The sequence below is a fragment of the Heptranchias perlo genome, chromosome 28 (genome assembly GCF_035084215.1).
Source record: "Heptranchias perlo isolate sHepPer1 chromosome 28, sHepPer1.hap1, whole genome shotgun sequence".
NCBI lineage: Eukaryota > Metazoa > Chordata > Chondrichthyes > Hexanchiformes > Hexanchidae > Heptranchias > Heptranchias perlo.
Genome location: NC_090352.1, coordinates 31,418,433 through 31,431,131, shown reverse-complemented (window position 1 = coordinate 31,431,131; position 12,699 = coordinate 31,418,433). Strand labels below are relative to the sequence as shown.

The 12,699-nt window shown below is 39.5% G+C and overlaps 1 protein-coding gene across 1 annotated transcript in view; it reads left to right on the top strand.

Annotated features, from left to right (window-relative positions):
• Positions 1-12,012, top strand: part of LOC137345011 (lissencephaly-1 homolog) — a 111,540-nt gene extending 99,528 nt beyond the window's left edge. The window contains exon 11 of the mRNA XM_068008350.1: positions 7,480-12,012. Within this exon, the coding sequence (XP_067864451.1) occupies positions 7,480-7,553 (74 nt within the window). The 3' untranslated portion in view covers positions 7,554-12,012. The remainder of the gene's footprint in view (positions 1-7,479) is intronic.
• The last annotated feature ends 687 nt before the right edge of the window (positions 12,013-12,699 follow it).

The window sequence follows — 12,699 nt, the reverse complement described above, 5'->3', positions numbered from 1 at the left end:
AATAGCTTATGCCATGATCAGGAAGGACAGTGTTTTGCATCTCATTATAGATAGATCAGATTTTGTGAAAAAGGCAGATACATAACAGTGTTATCCCAGCTTATTTAGCATTTTGGTACGAATACACTGCAGAAAAAAAAATCAACGCCAATGCAGTTTAATGTATTAATATATTTGTGTGATAATTCATCACCTTAAATTGCTTTCACTAGTGATGGCCTTGTAACCACCAATACTTCACCTTAGTTTTATATAATGGCAGAGTAAGGAGCTAGGCTAGTTGTGAGTAGCATCTATAATACGGATATTCTGGATCTGTGAAGTATCCAGGAGTCGTTCATGTGCATCAAATGTTGGAATTGTGTTATTCGAGCAGAGGAATACTGAGGTTGAGGACCAGCACATGTAAGAAGGAAACATTTCTGGAAGACATGTTCCAGAAGATAGTCACCCATAGATAGAAATATTGAAGCAGAAGGTGGGATGTAGGTGACTACCCACAAGGAAAGGAGGAGACTGAAGAACCAATACAGGAAACTACTGTGAATCTGCCCTTTTCCAATAGGTGTATATAGCTGTCAACTGATGAGGACGGAGGCATAGAGGAGGTAATCAAGAGCCATACCACAGCACTATGGAACAAGGGGATACCCTTGCCGGGGGGTGGGGGGAAGAAAGAAGAAACCCTTTCAATTTGAATAGAAAATAGTAGTAGTTGTATAAGATTCTATAAGTAGGGCGATAAACCACCTGTTCTGCAGCTTTGTTTGGGAGTACTGAATCGTGTGTTGCCTTCCATCTGCTAGGGAAAGTGATATAGTGGAGTAGTTGGAAAAACTCCTGAAAAGCGAGGGTGTGTGGGGCTAGGTTCTAAACTATAGTGCAGAACTTCACTGATAGTAATTGCAAGATTACTTCTGGTGCACAAGTTAAAGAGAAGCAGATTAAATATGTCAATACATGGCTATGAGGTTAGGATAGCGAGGAATATTAAAAGTAGTGTTGAGCATTTCTGTAATTATGTTTGCAGCAAGCAGGTAAAACGGGTAACTGATAGCATTTAAAGATCCCAAAACGACATGCTGGCAAGTGACCAAAGGATAGCAAACATACTAAATAATTCCTTTTCTGATTTGCTGAGTGGACCATAGGCAGTTTACCCAACGCATAAGTTGAATTTGTGCTGGGGGAGGAAGAAGTAGTGATTAAATAGAAATTTGGGTAAGGTGGTCACTGATAGGCTGAGGAACTTAAAGCAAGGATGAGGCTCGAGGCCTAGATGACCACCTTACAAAATCTGCCACGTCCTTGCCAATGTCCCAATGGAATCATCAGAAAACGAAATAGTACCTGAGGGTTAGAAAGTAGACAATAAAATGCCAGACCTTAAAATGGACATAGGTTTGATGCGGGAATCTACAAGCTAGGACGTAATGTCTGTCTTATTATAAGACCTCCTGAAAGAGGGAATAGTGAAATATCTAGATAGGTCTGGTGTAGTAGGTGGGAATCAGCAAGCATTTGAGGGTTATGGGAAGGGTCTTGCCTCACAAATTTACTGGAGTTTTTTAAGGAAGTGACTGGCTTTGTTGATGACAAAAGTTTGACGGATGCAATACAGTTTTCGATTTCAGCAAGACTCTTGATACTGCACCACAAAAGCCATTAGATAGGATTACATGGAATAGGAAGTAAGATTCTGAGTGGGATTGAAAATTAGCCAGACCAGAGAAAGCAAAGAATGGTTTTGAATTACACTGTGTTGATGTGGCATGGGCTCACGAACGGAATGCCGCAAAGATTGACATCACCTGTAGAACTTGCTGGGCCAGGGTCCAATTACACTATTGGGTGTAATTTTCTTTCTTTTGCTCTCATTTTTCTCACTCGCCTTCTGTAATGAAAGTGACTCACCACTGAGGTACGGTTTCATAACCACCGGTCACCCTCCGTTACTTTGCCCAAGCAGTTATTATTCATACTCGGTTAATCCGGGGGATGAGGGGGCGGACATATGAGGAGAGGTTGAGTAGATTGGGACTCTACTCATTGGAATTCAGAAGAATGAGAGGCGATCTTATTGAAACATATAAGATTGTGAAGGGGCTTGATCGGGTGGATGCGGTAAGGATGTTCCCAAGGATGGGTGAAACTAGAACGAGGGGGCATAATCTTAGAATAAGGGGCTGCTCTTTCAAAACTGAGATGAGGAGAAACTTCTTCACTCAGAGGGTGGTAGGTCTGTGGAATTTGCTGCCCCAGGAAGCTGTGGAAGCTACATCATTCAATAAATTTAAAACAGAAATAGACAGTTTCCTAGAAGTAAAGGGAATTAGGGGTTACGGGGAGCGGGCAGGAAATTGGACATGATTTTAGATTTGAGGTTAGGACCAGATCAGCCATGATCTTATTGAATGGCGGAGCAGGCTCGAGGGGCCGATTGGCCGACTCCTGCTCCTATTTCTTATGTTCTTATACATGAGTCTCAGCGGTGAGCACCAGTTGGTTATTTAAATGTGGGGTGCACCCCACAGCTACCCTCACCCACACGTGATGTCCACTCACATGCATATGGAGATGGCAGGATGCAATCAGCAGTGGAAACTGCCTGATGTTTCCCGATCCTTTTTGTGAACTACCAAATGTAACTTCTAAATATGTTGAGATTTGATGCCTATTTCACATTCTCACGTAGGTTTATCAACTTGTATCTTGATTATTCACTGCAACTTCATAATAGAACTTAATGAGCAATTTTAGTAGTATTGTATTATATGCTAATTACGTTTTAATTTTTGTTACTTTAATCTGCTTTCTGAATATGCACTAGGGTAACCCTGTCCCTTCATTCATTGCTTTAATCACATTGTTACTGCCTGCTCATTAATAGTTTCAGATTTATGGCTTTATTACAATAATCCATTCATGTACTATAATCTTACAACACATAAAATATTAAAGTTGAATTTTTTTTTTATACCTTTATGGAGATTTGGTAAATTCAATAACAATGTACAACAGTGTTCAATATGAAGATTAAAACACAGTGCAGCCAACAATCACTGTCTTACGGCTTACAATCACCTGTCCTTCCTTCAGACAAGAAACAGTAGCAGTGATGAACTGCTTTCATGCAATCCCACCATGACCTTTTGGGTGGGGAACCCTTTCCAAATAACAGTTTTAAGATTTCACCAGTGCAAATTTTAGCACCTAGCATTATGAACCAATTCTTAAAATTCAGGCTATATTTCCAAGTAGGAGATTCTCTTGCCCTTCCAGGATACAATTATTTACTGCAGGAACCCAATACTGCAGAAAACCAAATAATACAAAACTTGTCTTTGAATGTGCACCTAGGCTGTTGTAACATGCTATAGTTAAAGTAAGATACACATCAGAGAGTGGGGATAAAGGGTATGTACTCTGATTGGTGGGATGTGACCAGTGGTGTTCCCCAGGGATCTGTTCTGGGGCCTGAACCTTTCACCATATTTATTAATGACTTGGATGAAGAAACAGAGTTAACCCAGCTCTACCTCACAACCACCTCCCTCGACCCCTCCACTGTCTCTCATTTGTCACATTGCTTGTCGGACATCCAGTACTGGATGAGCAAAATATTGGGAAGACCGAAGCCATTGTCTTTGGTCCCCACCGCAAACTCCGTTCCCTAGCCACCGACTCCATCCCTCTCCCTGGCCATTGTCTGAGCCTGAACCAGACTGTTCGCAACCTTGGCGTCCTATCTGATCCTGAGATGAGCTTCCAACCACATACCCACTTCATCACCAAGACCACCTACTTCCACCTCCGCATTATCGCCTGTCTTTGCCCTTGCCTCAGCTTATCTACCGCTGAAACCCTCATCCATGCCTTTGTTACCTCCAGACTGGACTATTCCAATGCTCTTCCATCTTCCACCCTCCATAAACTTGAGCTCATCCAAACTCTGCTGCCCGTATCCTAACTTGCACCAAGTCCTGTTCTCCCATCACTGCTGTGCTCGCGGACCTACATTGGCTCCCAGTCCGGGAATGCCTCGATTTTAAAATTCTCATCCTTGTTTTCAAATCCCTCCATGGCCTTGCCCCTCCCTATTTCTGTAACCTCTTCCAGCCCTACAACCCTCCGAGATCTCTGCGCTTCTCCAATTCTTGCCTCTTGCGCATCCCCAATTTTAGTCGCTCCACCATTGGCGGCCGTGCCTTCAGCTGTCTAGGCCCTCACCTCTGAAATTCCCTCCCTAAACCTCTCCACCTATCTTCCCCTCTCTCATTTAAGACACTCCTTTAAAACCTACCTTTTTGACCAAGCTTTTGGTCACCTGTCCTAACACCATCTTATGTGGCTCGGTGTTAAATTTTGTTTGATAACGCTCCTGTGAAGTGCCTTGGGACGTTTTACTACATTAAAGGCATATATAAATGCAAGTTATATATCGAAGTTTGCAAATGACTAAGTTAGGAGCGACAGTAAGTGCAAAGGGATGTAGACAGATTAAATGAGTGGGAAAAACTATGGAAAATTGAGATCATGGCTGACCTGCACCTCAACTCCATTTACCCGCCTTTGCTCCATATCCCTTGATACCCTTACCTAGCAAAAATCTATTTATCTCAGTCTTGAAGGTTCCATTTGTCCTAGCTTCCATAGCGTTTTGGGGGGGAATTTAACCCCCTAAACCCCAGTTTTACTCTGGTGAATCTGCAATGCACCCCCACCAATGCCAGTATATCCTTCTTGAGGTAAGTGTGAAGCCATCTATTTTGGACCCAAGAAAGATAAATCGATTTATTTTCTAAATGGTGAGAAACTAGAAACTGTAGAGGAGCAGAGAGATTTGGGAGCCCAAATTCACAAATCATTAAAAGCTAGTAGACAGGTACAAAAAGCAATCAGAAAGGCTAATGGAATGTTGGCCTTTATCTCAAGGGGGCTGGAATACAAAGGGGAGGAAGTTATGCTTCAGTTGTATAGAGCCTTGGTCTGGAGTACTAAGTTCAGTTTTGGGCACCGCACCTCAGGAAGGATATACTGGCATTGGTGGGGGTGCATTGCAGATTCATTGGGGTTTAGGGGTTAAATTATGAGTACAGATTGCATAAACTTGGTTTGTATTCCCTTGAGTATAGAAGATTGAGGTGTTTAAAATATTAAAAGGATTTGATAGGGTAAATACAGAGAAACTATTTCCTCTGGTGGGGAAATCAAGAACATGGGGACGTAATAAAATTAGGCCAATCAGGAGCAAAATCAGGAAGCACTTTTTCACACCAAGTAGAAATCTGGAACTCTTTTTTTTCCCCCCTGCCCCCCCCCCACCTGCCAAAAGGCTATGAATGCTAGGATAAATGGAGCTTTCAAGACTGAGATAAATAGATTTTTGATAGGTAAGGGTATCCAGGGATATGGAGCAAAGGCGGGTAAATGGAGTTGAGGTGCAGATCAGCCATGATCTAATTGAATGGCGGAGCAGGCTCGAGGGGTTGAATGGCGAACTCGTTCCTATGTCACATTTCAATATATCTACCCAAAAAGGGCGCCCCAGGACATTGGCATAACAAACATAAAAGTTGTTCCACATTCTCACACTTCTGACACATCCAACTATGTGTAATATTTGTTTGTTTAAGCCTATAGGATAATTGATGTAATTGAATTGATTCAATTGCAGACAAACCTTGCAGGTGACCATTTTGATCTCAAACATGTTGCCATTTAGCAACTTCTAATTTACCCCTAAATTGATAGCCCAGGAGCCAAGAACAACTGATACCTAACCCCTCCCCCTCCCCAAACCAGAAAAAAAACTAATTTGACTGGGGTAGCTTTAAGTCTGTAAATATTTGAATTTATTTATCAATTCCTTTCTTTTAGGGCATTGAATATAATAACTGTTGAGACTGGGTATAAATTAGCTAACATGCATAATCTCTTGTTTTTTGCTCCAGTTATCCCAATTAATATAGCCTGTATTTTATAATGGATGGTTGAGGATTTATGCCATGTGTGTGATCTTTTGTTCACAAGATGTCTTTGTATTTTATACATTCTAACTCTGAAGCTGTTCAAGATTTTTGTACTGCATCCATTAATTTTATGTATTGATTTAATGTTTGTGTATTTTTGCACTAATGTCCCAGTCAAATTAGAGAATATTACTGTTGCACTTGATTTATATAATGCAGTTCAATCTGGTGTTGAGGCTTTTATTTCAAAATTTAAAAGATAAATCTTAGTTGGGTATAGTTGACAAATAAATTAATATGAGGAAACTTTCATTATAAAGATATAAATCTAATGAAAAGTTCCTATAGTGTTATATAGTTCTGTTTACAATAACCATAGTTTTCTAATTTACACTTAATTGTAATTTTTTGGGGGGATGCTACCACAATGATTTGAATCAATTACAAAAATTGTATAGCATGGAAGTAATTCCGTTGATCACCCTGGGCCATGCACTACCTAAGCTGTTTGGGGTGAGGAGGTGATTCCCTCCCAGGTCCCAGTTCTTGTAGCTCTGATAAGTTGCTATGAGGTGTGCAGCAGGCTGTTTGATGCCCCTCCCCCCAGCTGTCTGCCCATAGTAATGAGATTGAAGTCTTGTCTCTTTTAGTTCTTCAAAGAAAGAGTTTCTTAACATTATATAAATCCAAACAACAACTACCATCTTTTGCTTTTGGCTGAACCCTTAGTCTTCCATGAATTGGTATAGTTGAGCTCCCTATCTCCAGTGGCATCCCTCATTTCCATTGCTAAAGCTGCTTCTAAAAAAAATTAGATTTCCGTTTTTGTGGCAAACGCCTTCTTCCGCAATAATTTTTAACTATATATAAAGCCCAAAACTGTCTTAAAACTTGAAAACTACTCCCATATCTGGAGCGATTCTTCTAGTACCTCATGTACTCCAAGATGAGGAAGCTGTTTATCATATGGGTGATCCTTCTCTTGCCCTCTCTCCTGTAACCCATCTCCATAACAACTTTTATGTCTGTTTTATTAGAACTACTGTGGTCAGTGTTCCTCTAACCTTTCTGTTTTTCCTCCTGAGCTTCCAAATATGCCATGCTGCACACACTTCTTCACTACAATTGAACTTGAGACTCATCACACCTTTTCTTAATATCATTCTTTCTCAGGATCTCAAAATTATGGAACTCCTTACTGTCTGTCCTCTTCCTCCTGCAATTTTTCAGTCTTAGAATCCGAGCTTGGCATAGCCTAATCACCACGTCTCGATTTACCTCATTTCAACCCCCGTACCATCCTACACTGTGGTCCTGGGACCTTAACTAGGTTTCCTAAATTAAGAAACCCAAATGTTATATATAACTCCTGTTTGCTTTAATGGTCAGAAAAAGTGAGCTTTCTTTGGGAGTTATCTTTTGAATAGTTTTGATGTCAGTGATTCAATGAACTGCCATGTCTTGACTTTTTTTGTCTCTTGTTTCTAATCCTCATCTTCTTCCACAGATTTCCACAAGACGGGTCCATTTGTTGTCACTGGAAGCGTAGATCAAACGGTAAAGGTCTGGGAGTGCCGCTGATAGAATTGATCTTCTGTTTTTTTCTCCTTCCCCTCCTTTCCCCCTTCCTAACCACCCAAAACCCCCACCCCTCCGGATGCACTCAGTTACCATGGTTACCCATCGAGCTCTGTTTAATAACTATTGTCCTTTCATGTAAATTATTCTGGATGTAGATTGAGCTATTAAATGTTACACAAAAGTATTCATGCATGGTGAATCCGAATTGTATACTGTAAATTACATACGTTGTCTAGAAGTACCATAGGTAAAGAACAAGGGCTAGCATTGGTCATATTAGACCTGGAAAGCAGAAGTTGAATGGATAATTAGGGCACTAAAAATGACTCTGAAATTAAATCGACAATGGTGTTCTCAGTCATTGGAAATGGTCTTTATTTTCACCGTCATTGTAGTCTAAAGCGCACCAAATGTGCTGATTCCGTAATCCTTAAATCACTTTCAGTGTTGGTACTAGGGCTCATTTAAGGAGTGCGTAGGTGTGTTGTTCATAAATTGTCTACCATTCTGTTAACCCCATATAAGTGATTACAACCAAGAATCCAGTGAACTCAAAATTGCAACGGAATGAATTCTGAAGACCATTGTTAGATCTCCCACTCGGGCTGGGATTAACAATCACAAATAATTCCATTTTAAAGTTGGCTTTCACAATATATAATAAATGAGACTACTTATCTTTTTAAGCCTACACGTCACCCTCCCCCAACCTTGAAATGCAGTGACAATGATCAAATATAAGGTCTTACTGGTGACTGCTGAAGAAAACTGGTTCAAACAGTTGACCCCTGCAAAGATAACTGTTTTATGATTACATTGTAACTTTATTGAGAATCAAAAAGTAACATCTTTGGGTGCGTGCTATCCAAGGATTACATTAACCACAAACCACTTCAAACAGCATTGCATCTGAGCACTGACAAGTCTATTTTAGTGCACACTGTTAACTAGTTAGATTGGACAGTATATAGCCTTAAAACTGAAAAATTTCAAGTGAATACTTAGCTTGCTTTAAAAAATGATGCTTCTAATGACTAACTTTGTAGCACCATTTCCCATAATAGACACATTGTGTTCATATGTTTTAAAAAAATATTTTAGTGACAATTATTCATACCATGAAAAAAGCCACTAAATATGCAACACTTTTAACTAAGATACTGAGTCATTTTAAACTGAACACTTTTTTTGTAAATGTCTAGAAAAAAAACATGGAGGGATAGATTTTGTAGTAACTAGTGCAATTTGTTTTAATAGCTGTTCTTTTATTTAAAACGTATGAAAACCTTGTGCCTAATCCCATCAACACACCCTGCTTGAAGCAGGGGCCAATTATTTTCTAAAGGATGCACTCTGTGACTTCAAATATTTAAGAAAATTTAATTTCTAGGACAGAATGGTGTAAAATATGCTTTGTTGAAGTCTATTAGCTGTATCTATCAGTTCAAATGGTGCTTTAGAATAATGAATCATTAAAAAGGCCTTTTGCTTTTTTTTGTTGCAGTGAGATGTGCACCATGCTGTTTTTTAAAACTTGACTTTAAGCCAATAGTCCAGTTTAAAGTCTGTCCTTGGATTTATTTTGAAAACATTTCTAATTTTTCATTTCTCTGAACAATTTTGCACATAGCCGCCACCACCCCTCCTCTCCCTCCCTCCCCCCCCGCACCCCCCCCCCCCCCACTTCCTGTGGTACATTTATAAAATACCGTTGGATGAACTGAACCTGTTTCCTGGAAGGAAAATAATGTATAGCTTATGAAGGAACCAGTGTCGAAAGAGGAAAAAAAGTGCATCTTAAAATGTCACATCAGCAATAGGAATTGCATCAAGTTCTGCTTTGTCGTGTCCAATCAATGCAATTTCTTGTTCATTCTGGAGAGTGTGCAGTGATGTTTTGTGAATTCTGTGGCCGCCTGCCATTGTAACTTCTGTAGTTCAATAGCAGTGACAATAAAACAGCCAGATAATTCCAACATTGTGAATCTGTAAACAGAGCATTGATTTTGGAAGGAACAATGTGCTCATTAGTGGGTAATTCACAATAGCCGCTGTAAATTACATGCAGTGCATCACGTGTAATATTTTAAACTTAGAGTAATGAATGCGGAATGGTAATTTATAGTTGCATTGGGTTAAGTTCCCAGTTGCCAATCAAAATTCTAATGAAGTTAGCCTTGACGAGAGAGCTGCACTGTTCATTTTGTGTGTTTATGCTGATATTCTGACCTTATACTTGTGACTCGGTCTTTCCTAAATTCTGCAATACACTGGTGCGGCAAAGATATCACACTTTAGCAGCAGTTCTAATGCAAAGCTTTTGTCAAGCAACTAACTAACTGCAAGCATATGATAACTAGAATCCGGTCTGCTACTGGATTAGTGTTTCCATATCTAATATAAATTGTGCTGCCTGGAAATATTTGATTTTTAAAAGAAATCTGAAACCTGGTGATTTGGACAGTAGCAACTGTTACCTGCAGAAGAGACTCTATCACTCTACTGGAGTTGATACGCCAAGAATTTATTTTCTCAGCACTTTCATACCTTCTATTACAGCTCAGGTTATTCTATATATTCCACATTAAGCCTCACCTTAAACATTTAGTGAGTTGAAGTGTAATATTTCGTGTATAAACATCCTATAAAGTTTGCTTACTGGTATTTCTCCTGGCAAATAGAAGATTTCAACTCTGGCAGATATATTTGATGTGATTGCATTCCAGATTAAATATTGTAACAAAGGTGCCCATAACTGTTAACGAAAAGCCAAGATTGTTAAATAAGCTGCATTTCTCTTTCCCTTCCCTTTCCTCCCCTAGTCAAAAATATATTAATGTCAATTTACACAATTCTTCCAAGTTTCCAAACTTCATTCAAAGGCAGTATTACTGCTTTCAGAACTCGAAACATACTCTTGCATGCACCCCAATGGGTAGTAAATGCCCATTATGGCCACCGCCTTTCCTGAAGCCTTACAATTAAAGCAAAGTTCAATCAACCAAGTTAAGTACAGACAGTTTATGGCAAGCACCGGGGCCATGTGTTGGTCAAAAATATCCAGTCACATTTCAGGGTTTTTTGCTGGTAATTTTTGTTAAAAGCACTTTGTCAAAATTAGCATACTTGACCGACAATGGCACTCCTGTTGGATACTCTGCAACTAGAGAATGCTAGCACATATATCAAAAATTAAGTTTCAGTGGTACGGTATTAAAGCTTGTGGTGCTGTGAAGAAATTGAAGCAGTAGTTGTGGTAGCTCAGCTTTGAAGTGTTTGCAACTATTTTAGCTTATTAAAAAAACAAAAGTTGAAGAAATATTTTCTGAACCGATTAAACTCAAGGCCTGAAATAGCTGTCTTTGTATTTGTTTTCACATCAATCTGTGATATCATTAAAGCATTATTACATGTGGAATACAGTTCATTCCTTTTAGGAGCACGTAGAATTTTTCAATAATAAAACCTACTGTCTTGACCAAAATTGCTTTTGCCTTTCCATTTTTTGATCCAAAAATGTGTACATAGGAAACAATTGTTTTAAAGAGGAAACTGCTCTTAAATGGAGTAATCTGTACATTCACTTGGTAACTGAAACGCATGAACCAAAATAATTTTTAAACCCATTACGCATTCCAGAAATGAGCCCTTAACCACCCATGTGCCCTATTCCAAATCGTGGGTGACTTTAATATAAACCGCTTCAATATATATTGGTTGAAACCATCTAGTACGATTTGGCCTTCGTTGAAGTTGAAAAGAAAACTTGTATAGCATCTTGCACTTTAAAACAACAAAAAACCGTCCTGCTTTCTTCAGTGCGTGTATGGTGTGACCAATGCTATGTCCAAGGCACTAAACAAACCTAGTAGCTAGCAAGTGTAAGGGGCTATGGAGCACTGTAGTTTTGAAAGCTTGGTTATAGACTCACCAAGCCCAGTCTACTGTCAGTACCCTGCTTCTCCTATTTGCCTCTTCCTCTTTTTGTGAATTGCCTGGTTCAAACTCTTCTTAAATGGCCATTTCCACTGGAGCCATTTTTAACCCTTCAGACTCTGTTTTGTCAGCTATTTTACTGGCTGTTAATTGACCTTTGCCATTCCCACTGTATCATGTGATTGGCTGCTTTCTAGTCCTGCCTTTTCCCTCAGTGTTCCTAAGGTGTTCCTGAAGACCAGTAGTGAACCTCCAAGTAGACGTTGTACTCATCACTGACACTATGGCAAGAAGTAATTTTGCAAGCAGAAGCAAAGGGTGCAATTATAAGTACCAGGACTGTGAGAAGATAATTGAGCTATTGACACAGTACAAGCAATCAGTTAAGGAATGTATATACTGCTGTGTGTTTTACAGTAAGATTTGTTGCTATCAAACTGTGTAAAACAAGATTTATTCATGTTTTCTGCATATTAAAATCTTAATGTACCAATTGGTAAAGACTATTAAAATGCATACAAAACTGCTGTGTTTTTTTTCCTTCCTCCTTGTCTGGTGGATTATTTTTACTATACCATTGATTTCAAGAGTCTAGGGCCATACTGATGCTTTCACATCACTGGTCAAGATACTGACCCTGGAATTGTGCAGCTTTGTAACAGGACAGTGTACTTGATAATGAGGAGTGAAACTTACCTTGGATTCTAGCCCTACAGCAACACTACTGTTCAGGATGGCAAAGTCCACAGCCTGTTCTCCCAGGTGATGAATGTTTGGAATTGGAGGTCAGTGGTTATGAATTTGGTTATCTCTGGCAAGCTCATTTGTGGGGGCTGCCTTGCTGTAATAAGAGCAGCACTCTTCAGGTGTGTTGGGGAGGTGGTAGGAGAGAGAAGCCAGTCATCTACTTCACTACTAGAAGAAAATTGAGTCTTAAGAGCATCAGCATTGAAAATGACTATTTGGGTTGATCACTTTCCTCCTCCCCATCTCTTTTTAGAAAAATACTTCCATTGATTGTGAAGTTGCTTGGTAGCTAATGGAAAATGTCAATTTTTTTTTTAGAGCAAGTTAAAATTGATAGGTTATTCACCTTGGCACTAGTGTGTCTCCTGTTCCTGTCCAAAGGTTGCGTCATGTATAAAGATCAAATAACCTTTGCTTCCAGTAAATAAAACTACTGCACACTTACAAATCATCAGGAGGGTCA